The 19,314-nt window shown below is 36.9% G+C and overlaps 1 protein-coding gene and 1 long non-coding RNA gene across 4 annotated transcripts in view; one reads left to right on the plus strand and one right to left on the minus strand.

The window, feature by feature from the left end:
• Positions 1-2,508: 2,508 nt before the first annotated feature.
• TTC14 (tetratricopeptide repeat domain 14) lies at positions 2,509-12,343 on the minus strand. 2 transcript variants are annotated; one of them, XM_058556292.1, is made up of 12 exons: positions 12,036-12,343; positions 11,440-11,564; positions 11,135-11,334; positions 10,095-10,179; positions 9,803-9,932; positions 9,325-9,480; positions 8,838-8,909; positions 8,049-8,168; positions 7,822-7,944; positions 5,661-5,778; positions 4,609-4,718; positions 2,509-3,803 (listed from the first exon to the last, which is right to left on the minus strand). In XM_058556292.1, exons 1-12 carry the CDS (start codon positions 12,194-12,196, stop codon positions 2,885-2,887), a joined length of 2,319 nt encoding a protein of 772 aa, XP_058412275.1. In that variant the 5' UTR covers positions 12,197-12,343; the 3' UTR covers positions 2,509-2,884. The 2 variants fall into 2 exon arrangements, 1 of the variants encoding a protein (XP_058412275.1); XR_009222266.1 differs by lacking the exon at positions 2,509-3,803 and having other exon boundaries at positions 4,633-4,718; positions 5,143-5,778.
• Positions 12,344-12,440: 97 nt separating this feature from the next.
• The window catches only part of LOC131414942 (uncharacterized), a 107,193-nt gene continuing 100,319 nt past the window's right edge, over positions 12,441-19,314 (plus strand). For both annotated transcript variants that reach the window (XR_009222268.1, XR_009222267.1), the window contains exons 1-2: positions 12,441-12,577; positions 14,312-14,408. This is a non-coding gene — a long non-coding RNA (uncharacterized LOC131414942). The remainder of the gene's footprint in view (positions 12,578-14,311; positions 14,409-19,314) is intronic.

Genomic DNA, 19,314 nt, shown 5'->3' on the forward strand with positions numbered 1-19,314 from the left:
CTTAAATGAGTATTGTCGTCTCCAAACCTTGGAAAAAATTTATGACAACTGTCACTGTTTAGAACTGTCATTTGCAGTTCCTTCTGAAAGGCAGTAGGGGTAGTAAACCTGTTTCTCCTGATCATTATTTGAATATTTTATTATTATTATTTTTAGAAATAGCAGCAAAAGGCATAGCCAAGTCCAATGAATAAGATGGGTAAGAAAGCTGGGTAATATAATTTTTTGGTAAAACATTGTTCTAATGCATGAGATTTATTTAAGCTCTAAAAACTGATTAATCTTATGGTCACTTTGTATGTTCACCAAAGTTCTAACAAACACTTCACCCTGTATTACTCTGTAAATTACTTGGAACTCGAAATAATATTAAATACTGTGTTCTATGAAGACAGGGATTGTGTCTTACTAGCTCTGTAATCTTGGGAAAGTTACTTCTCTATGCTTTTTTTCCTCATTCGTAATATAGACACTAAGTTACCTACATCACAAATTTATTGAAATAATCAGATAATATATATGAAACGCACAGGACCTGACATATAGGAATTGCACAGTAACTTCCACCTGTTATTGAGTCACCACGCAAAGCCTAGCACAATATTTGTGAAATGGTTAGATTATCAGGCTAGCATATAAGTCTACATTTAACTACATTTAACTAAGTCTACATTTAACTACTAAAGTATAACAGTTCCAAATTCTAAATGGTGAGACAAGGAATCAACCCCATTATCCCCAAATCTGGAGAGAGATCTTCAGACCCACCTGCTGCATTAGAAAGTCACCTACTTATGGAAACCAAGACATACCCTGGGTATGTACGTTTATAGACATCATGATTTTAGAGAAAAAATAATGCTGACGCTATCACTAGGCATTCTTGACAAGTAAATCTCCAGTAACATTTTTTTGCTGTGATGAGTTTCCTGAACACATCCTTAGAAAGTGGCTTGTGTAGTCTGCTTAAGTTTAGTATGTCCCAGGAAAGGAACTCTGGGGAAGAGGGAATTCCTAAATTCAGGCAGGCTGTTGTGTAAGGTATTATCCTAATTTTTTTGTGCTTGAATGTAACACTAAGCCAGAAAGATGCTTTGGAAAATTAGTGCTGGTTGATAGTGATGCTCAAAGAGATTTTATTAAATAAAATGGTATATGTAAAATTCTCAAACTATACTAGGAATTCCTAAAGATCAAGGGCTATGTGAAGAGAGAGTTCAAACTATACTAGGAATTCCTAAAGATGAAGGGCTATGTGGAGAGCGAGTTTTCACTCTTTAAAAACACCACTATGTAGGACTATGTAGGGATGATACCAGAGCTGTTAATACATAGAAAGAACTGGGGACTCTTTTCAGGTAAGGTTCTTGGTGCAAAAACTAATGCCTGAGTGATTGACCTATTTCTACTGCTATTACTTATGGTTTTTGACCAGTTTCTGTTTCACTGCAAAACAAATTTTAGCTTTTTCATTAGGCTCTCATCACTGAAGTCTGAAGGTCATAGACATAGTTAGTTATACTTCAAGTTTTGGTATTTTACTGTTGGCAAGAACTGCGAGACAGAACAAGGACTAAAACTGTTTTCTTCCTCTGTTATTCTCTCACTTAGACCTCTGTAGATAGATACGCACCTACCCGCTAACACACTCATCCAGCATCATCATGAGTGATCGTATTAAAGGCCCATTGTCATTTACACTGTCTAGACTCTTAAATTGGAGATTCTAAAGACTGTTATAAACTAAACACCTATGACTCCTCTGTCTCTCTAAATATATACTGTTTTCAATAATTTGGGGAGGATCTTTACTATCCAAGTCCCTTCCTTCTTCAGCTCTAGTTGCTGGGATTTATTCTGAGTGAAACCAGGCTCTGTCGGCCTACTCATTTATTCAGACCCTGAGAAAGGAGTCATCGGGGAAGCATCAGGGGAGAGGAGGTGTTAAAGAAGAAAAGCAAAAATGCAGGCCAGCTTTAGGCTATTTAAAAACATGCCCAGTGCCTTCCCAACTGGACATTTACAATACTAGGACAGCTCCCTAATTTTCTTTCCCTTAGAGGAAAACCAGATTTATAGCGTGCTTCTCTTGCCACTGCTATTTTTGCTAAAAGGATTCTTTTCTATCTTGATCTATTCTTGTCTGGAATGTCAAGTCTCTAAGGTCTTGCCAATATTTAAAGTTAAGAAATTTCTTATGGGTATACTGTTAGCAATAAAGTTAGGGGGGAGAAAAAAGAAGAAAAAAGCAAAATGGGCCTCTATTCAACTTGCATGGCTTTATTTCTAAAGTACTTACTAAGCTGGTACACCAACCATTTTTAATTAAATCAGGCCAATTAAACAAGACAGAAAATCTGCCTACCATTTTAAAAGTTATGCAAAAAATTTAATATTTAAACAAATGATGAATATAAAATGGTACTTAAGGAACATTTAAATATATCTTTTTCCAAAGCCAAGGGCTTTTAACAGAAAAAAAGAATGAAATAATTTTGATGAAAACGATTCAAGTGTTCATAGCACAAATTTAATTTCCTCTCAAAGAGCAGGATAAGGTGGACCCAAGGAATTTTCATACACCATAATATAATGAAAAAACAATACTTTGAGATTTATCTTTAGGTGAAGAAGTTTAAATCATCAGAGTAGAAATACTGTACATAAACATACACATGAAAAGCCTAAAAATCAGGCTGTGAAAAGGGGACCTACAACTGAAACAAATATACTTTGAGAATAGCTAAAAAGCATTTGCTTTCTGCAATCTCTACAAATAAAGTAACTTTAGGAGCAGAGATTTCTGTGCTGCACTATTATGACTAAAAGACCCAAAAATTTCATTAACAGCCTTTAGCATAATGGTGCTGATTCCCTTGGCATATTAATTTTTTGGCTTACTTCCCTTTTCTTTCTCAAATGCAGCTATCTGATTAAATATATTGAGTAAATTTTGAGGTAAATTTTTTTTAACTCCACTTTCTGACTGCTCTTTGATATTTAGTCCATCTTCTTCTGGAACCTCTGTTTTAATATCCTCCTCGTAATTATCCTCTCTTTCATATTCTCCTTGATTTTTATTTAATTGATATCTTTGCTCATGTCTACTGAAATCACGTGATCCAGAGTAAGTATACTTTTTGTATTTTTCAACTGACTTCCAAGAGTAGTCTGAGCTTGCTGGTGAAGTGGAATACCTCACGGAACCTGGCTCCCACCTTCTGTAGTGCTCTTTTCTTCCCTCTGTATCTTTTTCAAATCTTCTATAACCATGAACTTTTATCTTGTCCTCTGAATTCCCAGAGAAGGAATCTGAGGTATCTCTTCTACTGGAAAAATGTCTGTCTGATTTATATGGCTTTTCTGTTTTGCTACTACCTGCCTGAGTTTTACAGCTATTATAAAAATCTCTTGGATCTTCAGACCTACCTCCAAAATCATCCGGAATTTCAACTGAAGATGAAGAGAGAGGGCATCTATCTTTCTCTTTTACCTGTTTCTTTTGATATGGTAACCTATCCTGCTTTTCCAGTAGTTTTTCCACTTCTTGTTTTTGGTTAAGGAAAGATGCTGAAGTATTGGTTGGAACTGGGAAGCACTCATCTTTCCTATTCTGATCTATCTGATTTGATGATGCCTTAGCTGAATGCCTTTTGGAACTTCGAGAAGACTCTGAACGGTTCCTCTTATGTTTCTTATGCCTTTTGTGACCAGAAGAGGAAGAGGATGATGAAGAAGAAACTGATTCATCAGCAGAAGAAATACTTGAAGAAGAAGTTGATTTTCTTCTTTTCTTCTTCAGCCTAAAAAAATGTAGTTAACTCATCAGATATGTTAAGTACAAAATGTTTCTTAATTATCCATAAAGACTTTAGTTCTATTTTGTTCTCTTTAAAGATTTCATAAAAGCAGTTATTACAATAATCTTAGTTACTACAAGATCCAATTTTACCATCAGGCATGACTTTTGGGAAAAAATACTTGTGTACACAGTTTCACTATAAGCAAATCCATCATTTCTGAAAGACACAGTGACATTTCCAATATTACCTTAAAAATTTAAGACCATCTGAACACATGAAGGAGAGAACTAAAGTTTTATATCTGGCTACCTCTAGTACATAGTTTCTCCACCTCAGCACTATTGATGTTTTCAGCCAAATAGTTCTTTGCTGGAAGGGGTAGGGTGGTGGCAGGGGTGGGGTGGAGGGGTGGTGTGCCTTACAACCTCACTGTAGGATGCTTAGCAGCATCCTGGACCTCTATCCACTAAGATGCCAGTAGCACTTCACCAGGTATGGCAACTAAAAATATCCCCTGGCCCCCAGTTGAGAATCACCGCTCTACTTCTACAACATTTCTCCCTAAAATATGGATAACTAAAATAACACACGTTTTAATTCTAAGGTTTTTTTTTTTTGTAGAATTCTAGACTTAGATTACACTTCCCTTAATCTCTTTTATAGAAAAATTTGTGTACACATACTTGCCAAGAATCACTGATTATGACTTAGAATACTTTTTTTTACTTACTTTACCTCCAAATGGCACTTTGGTTCAACTCAGTAGTTGTTTTAAGTTAAAAAAATACTGAATATTATAGTTTACCTTTTCTCCTCTTTTAAGAGCTTACGCAACTTTTCTGCACTTGTTTCTATTTTCTTTGTTTTCTGCTTTTCTTCCTTTTCAGCTTGTTTTTCTCTTAATTCCAAAGATTTCTTTTTGAACCCAGATATCAGAAAAAACCACACGTTAAAAATAGCAGAATATGTAAAACCCAGTTTTCAAAGACCACCCCCCAACCAGAAACCAGATGTGGTATACCCAAATCACCATATATCCAGCATTAATCAAGTATTTTTAACATATAAAAATTAATCATACAGGTGTTTGGCATTAATCATTGAATAGCCAGAACAGTATTGAGGACCATATTGCAGTTGGTATTCCATGAAGAGAGGGGAGGCCATTGCATTGGTACCCATGACCCAGAGTGCAAGAAAAGGAAAAAATGAAATACGTGAAAAATTATTAAAAAAAAAATTGAAAAATTTATAGGACACAAATTTTATAAATAAGATTCAAATAAAGAAATTCCATTAAGGTGAATTGAGGGGGGAATCACCATGTTCAAATACAAACCATTTTAAAAAGGCACAGGCCAGTTGGATGCATGATTACATAGGAAATCATTTTCCAGTTTGAGGATGGGGATGAGCAGCACCAGATGTCACAGACACAGCAGCAATGGTCCAATTCAGAAGAAAATGCATGAGAAAACATCATCATCAGTATTACAGGAAAAGACAGTTAAAAATATTTCTCAAAAAGGGTTTTATAATTAGCTCAATTACAGTAATAACACTGCATTTTGTAACCACCAGGAAAGCTCACTACAAGGACAGTTCTCAAAACCAAATACCAAATTTAGGCAACAGGAATGTTTCTCATAAGGCTATTTTTACTTTTGAGTACTAACAAATAAAAAAGAAGAGGCACTATGAACCAATGTCAAACCCAATTAGGAAAAGCTGTATCTAAAAAGAAACTTTTTATAATGTCTTAACTAAGTAATCTAGAATAGTTTTCCCTAGAAGAAAGTTAAGTTTTGGCATTATTTTCAAATATCACTAAATTTCTAAGAGGAAATAAAGAATCACCTGCATATATTTATGAAGCTTCTGCAAAGCATCCTCTGCATCTTTGAAAGTTTCATCCAAAGCCAAAGCTTTCTTATAGTAACTTTCAGCATTTAAAAACTTTTCTTCTTCTTCTAACCTAAATTTGAAAGGAAGATTTAGCTTTTTTGTAAAAAATAAAAAGTCCTAAAGTATTGCATACAGGTCAGAGACTTACATGAGAGAACTTACTGGGGAAAAGTCATGTTTAGCAAATTATTTTCCAGATTGAATATTACCTAAATCAGGTCTTTGGTAAAAAGACCACATAAAACCAAACAATAAAACCGAACTCAAAGATATAGAGAACAGGTCGGTGGTTGCCAGAAGCGGGGGTGGGGGAGTGGGCAAAATAGGTGAAGGTGGTCAAAAGGCACAAACTTCCAGTTCTAAGATAAGGAAGCCACAGGGATGTAATGTAGAGCGTGGTGACTATATTTAATAATACTGTGTTAAATATCTGAGAGTTGCTAAGAAAGTAGATCTTAAAAGTTCTCATCACATACAAGCAAAAAAAATTTGTAACTGTATAATGGTGCATGTTAACCAGACTTACGGTGGTGATCACATTGCAATATATACATATCAAATCATTATGTTGGACACCTGAAACTAATGTTATATGTCAATGATATCTCAATTAAAAACAAAAACCAAACAAACAAAAAGGAATCCATTACTGGTAACCAAAGCTATACTACAGGGCCAGCATTGGCATTTTAGTACAATACATGAAAACACGTGATCAACTGATGGTCCTCTGTAAACTTAGTATGATCTTGAGCTTTAGCACAGAATTACACAGGCTGGCTTTTCCTAGTAGTTTATGAAGAATTTTCCTTTCTACAGAAAAATTTTCCCAGAAAATTCACCTTTAAAGTTGGAAATACCAACACGTACATGTATATCACAACCAGCCTGTAGATAGGGTAATTATTAGATGATGCTCACAAATCTATGCTGTGAAAAATCACAATTAGAAAGTGTTGATATAGAGCAGTGAAAGGATTTTGCAAAATATTTTCAGTTTTTACAAAGTAGGAAAAAGTAATTACTGTAAAACAAATTAAAACCATCGGCTTCAATGGGATCATTTTTGTGTCAGACTGGATGTGGGGAGTGAGGGATCAGTCAAAGACAATCGACATTTCTAGCTTAGATAACTGGATAGATGGTATTGCTATTTACGCAGCTAAAAGACACCAACACATGAGTAATAAGACAACCACATCTAAATAGGTACCAGCTATCTACCTAGTGAGAAAGCAAAAATCTGCTCCAATCACTTGGGTACAAGTAGAAGTTCATATGAGTTAAAGACAAATATTGCAAAATCTCTTTAATGTGGAATTCTGTAATGATCATACGAACTGGAATGATCAGGCAAATTTATGAAACAGAACAGAGAAATTCTATTTAAAAAAAATTAATAGCAAAAAGATGCTATTAATTATAAACTGATTTTTAATAATTAACTCAAGCTATTGCCAAATTGTTTATATTTAAAGTATTATGTTTCTTCAAAATATTTTATAAATTACACTAGTTTGTTAGTCACTAAATATTAATGATACAGCTACTACGCCAGGTATTATGCCAGCACCTCAGGACAGTAACATAAGTTATAGGGTTTGTTCTTACTGATTTGCTCTCCCATTTAATCTGAGTTTGTGGATGCTACTGGACAGAGCAGAGCAATAAGCTGAGTGTAAGAGTGAAATCTTATTCACAATTCACTATAGAGCTCTCAATTCATATTTCTGGCATTATACTAGTAGAATGATGAAATGAATTAGAAATTAAATTCCTCTCTATTAAAACAAAAACTTCTACTGTACGTCCAGGAAAAGAATACTTACCTAATTTCTTGTACCTTTACACTTATATTTCTATGTACTGAGAACAGAACAATGAACTTGAGACACTAAAATATCTCCAATCATAAAAAAACCTCAGTAGTAAGGAAGGAAAAAAGCGTTACAAAATTTAAAGGGGACGATATTTAAACCAGATTTTCACCAAAATTGAAACTAAGAGTGTTCTGTATTGAGTGAGTGAAAGACACTATTTCCTCATGTTAAGTTCAAGATTTTATAATAGTTGAATATTAAATCTCTACTATTAAACAAAAACTGGCACTTACTGCCCTCCTCTTTCTACAAGTGTCTGGCAGAGGTATTTCCTTGCATTCCTGTGAGTTGGACAGTTTTCCAGTGCAAGCTCGAAATCTTCTATAGCTTTGTTCAGACTTCCTTTTGTTGCATATCTGGAGATAAAAAACAAAATGAGAGGAATTTATCTTGTGAGCTATTCATAAATCTTGATCATATTTACCTTGTAAATATTCCTTAAAACCCATGATCTACTTACAACGCTCCACGAGCTACCAAAGCTTCCACATTTTGTTTGTCTATTTCCAGAGCCTTATTGTATTCATTCATAGCGTCCACGTGGCGTCCAACCTTAAAATAATCAACTCCAATCTTCACACTAAAGACATTTGGAAAGTATCACAAATATTTCACAGAATATCCAAACAAAATTTTAGCATGGATAAATTTTTAAAGCAAATCAAATTTGGCTAATATTTAGTCTTCAATATCCTCAATATACCGAAGAAGCATTCTGCTTCTGGATAATTTCACAACAAATATTTATGAAATTCAGGTATCAATACACTAATTCCTTTCGAAAAAACTGAAAATGTTGACTAAAACTTAAGTCTGTTAAGTTTACAACATAATACCATTCACAGCTATAAAAAAGCTATGGGGCCGGCCCGGTGGCGTAGTGGTTAAGTGCGCATGCTCCGCTTCAGCGGCCCGGGGTTTGCAGGTTCAGATCCTGGGCACGCACTGACGCACCATTTGTCAAGCCATGCTGTGGCGGTGTCCCACATAAAGTAGAGGAAGATGGGCATGGATGTTAGCCCAGGGCCAATCTTCCTCAGCAAAAAGAGGAGGATTGGCGACGAATGTTAGCTCAGGGCTGATCTTCTTCACAAAAAAAAGAAAAAAAAACTAATGTCAAAAAGGCAAAATTTTAATTCATCTATAAACAAATTTGGTTTTAATGATGACATAAGAATTCCTTCCTTACCCTAACATTTTAGACTTTTAGACTATATAATGCAATTGTTGAAAGACAAAGTCTTCATACCATTTTAAAGCCCAAGATGCAGACTGTTTCTTTCTTAATGCAGAAGCAAAGTCGTCTTCAGAGAAATTTTTGCTATTAAAGAAAATAAAAGTCAAACCATATAAATACTTTTTTTGTAACTATACTTCACTCTGCCTGACACATAAAAACTCAACACTGGAAAAGTGAATCCCAAGCAAGAAATCTGTATTCTATCCACAAAATTCTTGAACTCTCAGAAATGATGATTATTGTTAAACAGTAAGTATCTTTCTTTAGCATATACACAAAATTCTCATAAATTTTCTGCATCTTTCTCTACTTGGTCACATGGTACACATCTTAGAGACTCCATTCCAGAAGGAGATGGGATCATCTAGTTCATTCAACCTTTGGAGCATTGCTGCCACTAAGTTTAGGAGAGTGAAATATATCCCTCAGTTATGCAGCTTTTGAGCTCAGCACCGTTCACCTCACTGCTTAATAGAACAACACTGATTTACTATACCTTTGGAGGCCTCTCATTAAAGATGGTGGATTAGATTCATCTATTCCTAGTTTTCCTAGAAGGAATTCAACTACTCCTGGATTAGCAAATCCCAAAGAACTCTGCATGATATTTTCGTAGGATTCCAAAGAATTGCTATTTAGTTCAACACTCCTCCTTAAAGGAAAAAAAAAAAAAAAATCAACAAAAATATAAAAATGACTAACATAATTAGCATGTCCCATTTCTATTAAAGAAATAACATTATCATATAGGGTTTAAATACTCATACCATTTTTGAACATGAAGGTGTGGCAATATTATGATTTGGTTCCTTTTACCAAGTTTGAAGAAATTTAAGGGTTATAAAAATAAAATGAGCATATTTTGAAATAAGAGAAATTAAAATTCTACTTTGTTAGCAAAACTTGTAAAAATTTGCTATTTTCTAGTCAAGAAACTGTTTTGCAATTAACTTGTTGAAAAGTGGATAAATTACCTGTAGTACAAAGGAAGCTCTTCAGAACTAATTACACCTAATTTAATACCAGATAGGTGTGGTGGAAGAGATGAGCTATATAGAGATACTGCAAGCTTTTCATGGTATCTGTCAATATCCTTGATTCCAGCTTAAAAAAATAAGAAAACTATGCTGATTAACAAGAAAACGCAAACTAACATAAAAAATAAACCTTTGCAAACACTACTCTCATTGGGCTATATTTTTAAAATTAATAAAAACAAAAATCTGACAACTGTTACTTTCTTATTAATACGATGAAACTGATCACCTCGAATGATGTCACCAGTTTGGTAATATGATAAAGGATCTCCATGGTTACTGTGAGAAGGCACATCTCTTAATGGACAAAGAGCCTGCAATGAGAAGTATTTTAAAACACCAGATATTCCATTCTTAGGTGAGAAGTGTCTTCTTTTATCCCAGTTGTTAGTAAAAACAGCTAATAGTTGACATGAACATTAAAAAAAAACTAGCACCCTAAAGTCTAAATTCAAAGGAAGATTTTACTTATAAGTAATTTCTGTGCCCAAGCACAATAAAACAAGTTTTCTGGGTCAGTTCAAAAGTTAAAATCTCATGAAATTTGCAATTAGTTTTAGGAACCAAATGTAAGTATGGATTATGAAACAAAAAATTCTGTACTTATTAAAAAAAAACGCTAAAATTTGTCCAGAAAGTATGAAAATCCCAATGACAATGAAATGTGAATTCTCCGTTTGTCTATTATCCAGTTTGTGATATCTTCTGCTTTTCTTTCCTTTTATCTGCCTTGATAGACAGCAATCATCAAACCTTTTAAAGTGACACATTATTTCAAATTGAGGACTATTCACCTTGGGCAAAATATCTTATCATACAAATCACTTACATTTAATTATTGTAAATATACAAATAGGACAGAAATTTGTTTCTAAATTATCCACACGCAAGTTTATAATGCAAAATACTACATAATTAAGAACATGTTCAGCTAGAAGAAATAAGCTCAGAATACTAATCAGTCTCAGGATATGCAGTGATACCTCTTTGAGCATTTAAAAAAGGATCCCACCCCTGCCAACCAAAGGACCAAAAAACCCCCAAAAACCAGAAATGGAGGAGCAAACTGTGTAAGTAACTCTATCACTACCAATAATTTTTTAAAAAGAAAAGGTACTTCATTTTTCTCCAATTAATGGTTAATTCTCAAAATTATGTCAGCAGTGCACGCTAAAGCATAACTGTATGCAGAAAGACATAATTCTTGCATTGAGATGAGTCTTTACCAAAAACAGAAGCAATTGAACGACTGAAAAGTGAGTAACTTACTGTGATTTCTAAGTGGGATATATCTCTCATGATGCCACTGCCTAAACAAATCAATACCATGAAAAACCCAAATTCCCGAATGGAACTAATTCTTCCAATCACTATATCACCACGCTCAATATCTCGAAAAAACAACTCTCTCCGGTCCATACTAGGGATCTCCATGAATTGCTCTAAAGGTGGCATGACTGCATAATGATCTGAAAAAATAATTAACAAAATTACTAACAATAGCCTTGTGCTCTGTTTCATGTGAAGTGCTGTTAAACCAAACCGCGATCAAAAGATTTTAAGACTAAATTCACCTTCGTTGTCTTCATTAACGTCAGAAGTTGCAGGTGCATCTGATTTCCAGGAAAGTGCAAAAAGCAGATCCGCTTTTTTGGAAATGAATTTTTGTATTTCACTGTTGTCAACTCTCTTCTCTTTTCTTAAAAAGAAACAAAATTTATGAAAACTGGTTTATCTGCAAAACCTTTCAGTACTTTCAAGCTTCTGTTCATGGCTTTCATTGCCCAATCGGGTCATTCTAAGCTCCTGGCTGTACATCCTCCGAGACAAAGTTTTAACCAGGGATTCCTTCAGTCGCCAGTCTGTAGGTGGAGAGCGGAGAAACTTAAAAAGTGACGCCCGCAGCTCCAGATACGAAAGCCCCAGGGGTTTTAGCTAACGAATCCGTGCCACTGCTAGGCAATACCAGAGAAAAGTTCAGCCTGCATCCCGCATTGCCCTCACACCGAGAGCGGACCCTCCTCCATCCAGCCCTCCGCACCAGCGCCGCAGTCCTCACGTGCTCACGGCCACGGCCCCGCTCCTTCTGGACGCAGCCGCCCGGGTGCGGCAGTGGAGCCCCGAGCTGCGTCCCCTCCCCCGTCTCGCAGCGGCGCCGCCGTCCCATTACCTGCCCTGTAACTGCTGCTGGGGCGGCGGGCCCCGGGCAGGCTCGGCCGCCGAACCCAGGAGGCTCCGGAAGTGCGGATTGTCTTGCTGTTCGCTCCGGAGCAGGGAGAGCAATGACGGCCCGTGGTAATTCAGTGACTGCCGCAGAAGGTCCCGGTCCATGGCTAGAGATTACTGGGCCCAACGACCGGTGGGCTGCTAGCCCCCACGTTCTGTGCCCACTACTTCAGACCGGCGGTCCCAAAGGCTGAGGAAGCAGGCTGGAAACCGCCGGAAACATACATCACGAACACTTACGGAGTTGCCTGCCGGAAGTGTTGCGGAGCCGCCCCAGCCACGGCGCGGCAGAGCTCAGCCTCGATCTCGCGAAATTGAGCGAGACTACGGAAGCCGGAAGGATTGGGCTAAGCGTTTCCTGGGCTAAGCGTTTCCTGAGCTAAGGTCTTACTGTGGTCTCGAGGTAGCGGTGTGTGTGAGAAGTTTGCTTTTTAAAATTTCCGTAGTGTAATCATTACATTGAAATGGTCCGAGCTCTAAGCTAAGGTAAATAATAATTCATAATAAATAATAATTCTTCCAATTTAGTGAGGCGCTTCTAAGTGCCAGTGTACCAAACGGATGAGAACCCTAAACGAGTTACCAAGGTTCTTCCCTCAAAGGACTCGCTGGGTAAATCACTAGGAGGGAACAGGCCCAGAGAGTCTCAATAAGTTCCTCAGGGTCACCCAGCTGGTAAGAGGCTAGAGTTAGGATTCCAACTTAGGAATCAATAGCTCTTCACAGGTAGTTGCTGGAGAGAGTATTTTTATCATATAGAAGGCCTAACTTACTCTGATTATGAGATAATGTGGCTTTGTTTTAGTTCAATATATTAAAACCTGCACCACTTAAATATGTATAGCTTAGTATAGTCCTCTTGAATAAAAATAAATGGTGGCAGTTATTCTGTCCCCTCTCCAGCTATGTCTTTGTGGAGATCAATTGGCCCTTCACTGTTTCACTACCTGGATAGAAGACCCAGCCCAGAATATAGGGCATGTCTCCACACTCTTTTGTGGAAAATCCCAGCAAATAGGGAAACAGTTTATTGAGACTTGAGAAAATGCGAGAAAGAAGAATGCAGTTTTAAAAGATAATAAATTTCAAGCCACTGTGGGCACATCAGGAAAATTTAATCAATGGTACAGACTGATTTGTGTTAAGCTATAACTGTAGAGGATGGCTGTTACTGGGAAAGAGGGTACTGTCACTGAAAAGGAAAGCCGACCACTAAAAATGAACTATATAAACATTCTGGTAAATAAAAAACGTGATTTTAGTTAGAGTTGATCTGTTTTTAAGGATCTAATTATCTCTGGAGGGACTGAGAAGCCCAGTGTCTGAAAACCAGATGCCAGACAGTGGCACGTAGTCTGAGAATGCCACCTTGTGAGGCCATTCTTGAGTGGCACATGCCTTCATCACTATGGAGTCTGTCTCCTCTTCATTCCTAATTCCAACACCAGAGTAGCTTTCAACCACCCCAGATCTTGAACATCTAAAATTGCTGTGGTATGGCCATGAACATAGGAAAAAGTAGCTGCTTTTAGAGGGTAAGCAGCATTCATCGAGTGACATTTATTGAATGCTTGCCATACACAGTAGTGACAGAAAAAATGAACTTTAAGCAGGTGTAATCAGAACTCAGGCTGGGATTTTCTGTCTTTGGTTAGTGCTGGCATTAAATAGAGGCAGTCACAGTAGCTAAGTGCCATAGGGAACCTTGTTCTTCACTTCCCAAATACCACTTATGCAGCGGGGGATAACATTTTACAGTTATGGGTGTATTTGAATTTATTTTCTGCTGGGGTAGATACCCTTTGACTTGAAGGAGACAGAGCACTGGATCTTTGATGTAGGACTGGAAGGGGTGAGGAGAGAAAGTGAGGGGACTAGTTTTCCTTCTCATCTTGGCGAAACCAGTCCCACATATGGGGCTTCTCAAGGTGGACGTAGAAAGAAAACACTTTTTTTTTCACTTCTTGCTCTAATTTTTTGTTTACTGGTTTGACCTTTTAAAAAAATCTTAAAAAACATTTTTTTTTTAATTCTTTTCCAGATAACTTTTCCAGATTAAGCAGCATGAATAATTAAGTGAATATATGAGAGGGAAGAGAGGGCAGAGCATTCAAGACAGTCAGACCTTTGGTGTCTGGATGCTGGGCCTATTTTCATTGTCATGTCAAATTCCATTTCTAAATAAACACATATGTACATCTTTTAACAAACACTCTCTAGGCCCTGGAGAAATAAAGATGAAAAAAACACCTGATTCTTCAGTGGCGCATGGTCCAATAGAGGAGTAGACATAAGAAGAAACAAATATGTCACAGTGGTGAGTACTATTGTTATGGACACCTACTAGGTGTCTGCTTAGATCCCTTTATCCTGGGTAATGAGGTAGTGGGCGTTGATGGGGATAAGAGAGGAGAGGAAAAGGCAAGTATGTGCATTCCAGCAAGAGAGAGCAATATAATTAAAGAAGTAGAAATGTGAAAAAGATGCATTCTAGAGACTGCACGTGTGAAATTGAGGTAGGTAGGGATATTTTAGTTATGGACATTTTAGTTATGTAAGTGTGTCATTTCAGCTAGGCTATAGATTTGTGGGAAGAGACTTCCTGTCTCCTCTGCACAAGTACACACACACACACATACATATACACACACAGATTAAATGCCTGATTTATTTAGCAAAGAACACAAAAACTTAGGTGTAGCAAGGCAGCCACATAAAGCAGGGGCAGAAGCAGCATATCTCAAAGTAGCTTTTCTTGGATCCCCCAGATTTCTCAAAATAACATGTACAGCTGCTAGTGACACCGTATACAAAAGATAAAGTCTATCCGGATCTCAGAAACTTATATATTACCATTCAGGAAGGACTTACACAAATAATCTATGACTATATAAGAAATATTTGTAGACAGATTCTTTTTGGTTCTTGACTCTGATGTAAACAATTTCAACAAAGCTTCATCCTTGTCTGGGGTTAAGGATGGGATGTGAGTATCAGGAAAGGGTGAGTAGAACTGAATAAGACCCTAGGAGTATGTGAATACTCTTGCCTTTAATTTTTCAGCATTTCTTTTTGCCTCCCTCTTTTTTTCTTAAAAAAAAAAAATACTTTTTTTGTTGCTTAAATGAGTTTGAGTAAATTTATGATTTAGAACCAAAAGATTCTTGACTAATACACCAAGAAGCCACCAGCTAGTAGCCTCTGCTCTTTCTACTCTGCCGTTTCATAAAAATGAAGAAATAGATATGCAGAGGTTAATAATTTGTTCAAAAACTAAATTTAGAATCAATGTTATCTTGCTGTATATCTAGTACTCTTTCTACCATGCCGCACAGTTTGGAGGATCAGCTGAAACTATGCTCCTTAAGGATATAGTTTGTAAATATATATGTATGGAATTTATTTTATTTTAAAAGTATCTGTTATTATATTAACATTTAAAGATAGCCTTGAACCTTTTTTTCCTATAATAGGGCCGCTTGGTTTCATTCATAGGCACATGGTGCAAGAGATTTAGATTATAGCTTTGCTACATATAACAAGGAAGAATGGGGAATACTAAATGGAAACCATGGCTAGATCAACCAAAAATTCATCCCCATTATTAAAAAAATAATTCAAACTGTGAGCCCTTCTGGCAAGAGTTGGTACATCTTCATTCATCCAATAGTTTTTGCTTGATTTGCTTGAGAAGCTTCTACCACCTTCTCTTTTTATTTTTCATATCACAGACTAACACCTCTTCAAGGAAAACATTTTCAGTCTAATGTTTATCCACTTGAGGGTGCTATAAGATCATTGTAGGTGTCAAATTTTTCTACCTTTTATCAGAAAACTTACTGCCAAGTAAACAAGGATTCAGGGATGGGGAATTGTGATCTATCATATAGAGTCATTTTAAGATAGTTGGGTCTCTAACACCTTCTCTATTTTTTAGTTACTGGTAAATGTTTTGAGCATATTATTTTAATGTAAATCAGTTCATATCTAATTGTCTAGGATTGATTAGCTCAGTAATTTTGAATTACTTTTTCCAAGAGAAAAGATCACTGGTTTCAGTTCCAATCTAGACCGGTTGGTTCTGAACAGACCCAGGGGTGAACGTTACACAACTCCAGGGCAGGGTGGGGGTGGTGGTGTTGGTACATGTATGGCATAAAAAATGTATGATGTAGGGCCGGCCCCGTGGCTTAGCGGTTGGGTGCGTGGGCTCCGCTGCTGGCGGCCTGGGTTCGGGTCCCGGGCGCGCGCCGAAGAGCCGCTTCTCCGGCCGTGCTGAGGCCGCGTCCCACATGCAGCAGCTGGAGGGATGTGCAGCTATGGCATACAACTATCTACTGGGGCTTTGGAGGGAAAAAATAAATAAATAAAATCTTTAAAAAAAAAAAAAAAAGTGTATGATGTACACAGCACTCCCAGAGATGTGCAAATGCTTGACCATACGCACTGGCCATCTGCAGTGCTATTATCAGCCAGTCACTTTTTCCATGTTTGTCTTTGTTTACAAAAAGGACTTAGAAATAGAATGAGGATATTTCAGCACAAATCCATCATGATTGTGGGAAGAAAAAACAGTTGAAAGATGTGTGTGATACTGACATGGAATAGGCCAATGTGCTTATCTTCAGGTACTTTGTCATGACTGCTTATAATGATACAAACATACACGTGCACACACACATGCGTGCATGCCCCTGCATGCACTTCTTAGATTCTCATTTTTTGCTGATTTCTCAGAATACTATGCAAGGGAACATGTCAGGATTATAGCCAAGAATAATTGATGATTTAATTGATGCTAAATACAGTCCTTCTTCGGTATCCATGGGGAACCGGTTCCAGGAACCCCCATGGATACCAAAATCCGCGGATGCTAAAATTCCTTATATAAAATGGCATAGTACAATGAATACAATCGACCCTCAATATCCACGGATTCAGCCAGTTGTGGATCGAAATTTCGATTCAGTTGATTGAATTCGTGAATGTAAAACCCATGGATACAGAGGGCCAACTGTAAATAGTATTCCTTGTCAATATATTCTGGGTTGATTTGATACCCAGTTTGGACATTTCTTTGAAAAGGAGTAATCGAGCATCTTTTAATTATTAAACAATAATTCCTTTTTATTTTATTGATGGCAGCACCAAAGAAGAATTTCAGAGACTAGAAATGTATTATTGGTTTAGTGTATATTGCCCTCCTGAATGGAATCCACTGAAAGATCCAGCATAGCTGGGTAAAGATTTAACTTTGATTCTGTCCACTTTATATATGACATTTGATTATTAGTAGACATAGAGTGGTCAAATTTCCAAATGCAATTAATTAAATGAATGAATTAATTCATTCTGCAACTATTTGTTGAGGGTTAGGCACTGTTTCAGCTATAATAGTGGCAGTATAGGGATATAATAGTGAAAAAATACACCAAGATTCCTGCCTTCATGGAGCTAACATTTTGGTGGACGGAGACAGACAATGAGCAATAAACATAATAAATAAATAAATGATGTAGTATATTAGAAGGTGATAAATCCCATAGAAAAAGAAGCGAAGCAAGGTAAAGGGCATTGGAAGTGCAGAGGGATGGATGTAGTAGTTTTAAATAGAATGGTCAGGGCAGGTCTCATTGAGAAGATGACATTTGAACAAAGACTTGAAGGAGATGAAGGCATCAGTCATTCAGCTTGTTTGGGAGGGAAGAGTTCCAGGCAGAGGAAACGTCAGTGCAAAGGTCCTAAGGCAGGAAAGTACTTGATGTATTGAGTAACAGCAAGGAAGACAGTGTGGCCGGAGTAGAGTGAGCACAGAGGTGCAGAGTTTGTAGGCTATTGGAGGAACTTGGCTTTTACTCTTGATGGGATGGGAGTCACTTCAGGGTTTTAAGCAGAGAGGCACATTATGACTTTCATTATAAAAGGATCATTTTGGTTGCCGTATAGGCTGGAGTTAACTACCTATTGCTTGTAATAAAAAGAAAAAGGTTTATAGAAGGCCAAATATCTCTTATTTCTTAGGAAACATAATTTCATTTTAAAATTTACCTATCATTGCATAGAATAAGAATATGAAGTTTCAATGGCTACATGAAGATTAAGAGTGTGAGCAACTACAGTTGTCCCTCCAGCAGGGATTCATTCCAGGAACACCCATGGATACCAAAATCCATGGATGCTCAAGTCCCTTATATAAAATGGCGTGGTACAATGAATACGTACTCCCAACATGAGGTTGGGAGTTATCACAGTAGAAACAGTTTAGCCCAGGAGTCCCAGCTATATGTTTTGGGGGCAGATCATCTAATCTCCTAAACCTCTCTTGTCACCTTTAAAACTAAGGGATTAGACACAATGAATTTTGAGATCTAATCCATAACATTCTTCTGATCAGCGATGGAAACAGTCCAAGTGCTGAAACTGCACATCTCTCTTTAAGCCGCTGTGCTTCCGCCCCGGTCCTGCCATGTACATGTTAAATGATGGCTGGAGTGGTACCTTTAAGGAATACCACAGACTTGTTAACAGATTACTTCTTTAGGCAGGGTTCAATATCATTGATTACGTTTCAGCTTAAGTTATAATCATATTCTAATCATTCTTTTTTATGTCTATACTGTAGTCACTCTGGAATTGTATATTTCTCAAACTCCCTAGCGACTTACTCACACTTTCTCTTCTGCTTGTAGCCACTCCATGGATGGTGATTTTTGTGCATTGTGCTTTGGTCTTTCCTGGTTTCACTTTCTCAGAAGGTAATCTGATTTTCAAGTACAGGAGGGCTCCATTCTTTGCCCTAATAAATTCACTGTAAAGCCCTTTATGATCTGGTCTCTGCCTATGTATCCTACCTCATTTTTAACCCTCTCCCTCAATCATCAGGATTCAACCACATAGATTTTCTGATATTTTCTAAATACTCGAAGTTTTCCCCACTTAAGAGCTTTTGTACTTGCCGTTTTCTAAAATGCTCTTCCCTCACTTTTCTCTATTTTGTTTTTATCTTCAAGTCTCAGTTTAAAGAAGACCTCTCTTACAGCACTCCATTTATTTCCATTGTAACAGTTATCGTAATTTATTTCCTTATTGATTATATGTCTTCCCTACTAAAATATCAGATCCATGAAGGTAGGGCCATATCTGTCTTGTTCATGACTCTGTATTCAATAGCTAGTTCAGTGCTTGGCACATATCAGGTACTAAATAAATACACTTGAGTGAAT

The sequence above is a fragment of the Diceros bicornis genome, chromosome 15 (genome assembly GCF_020826845.1).
Source record: "Diceros bicornis minor isolate mBicDic1 chromosome 15, mDicBic1.mat.cur, whole genome shotgun sequence".
Taxonomy (NCBI): domain Eukaryota; kingdom Metazoa; phylum Chordata; class Mammalia; order Perissodactyla; family Rhinocerotidae; genus Diceros; species Diceros bicornis.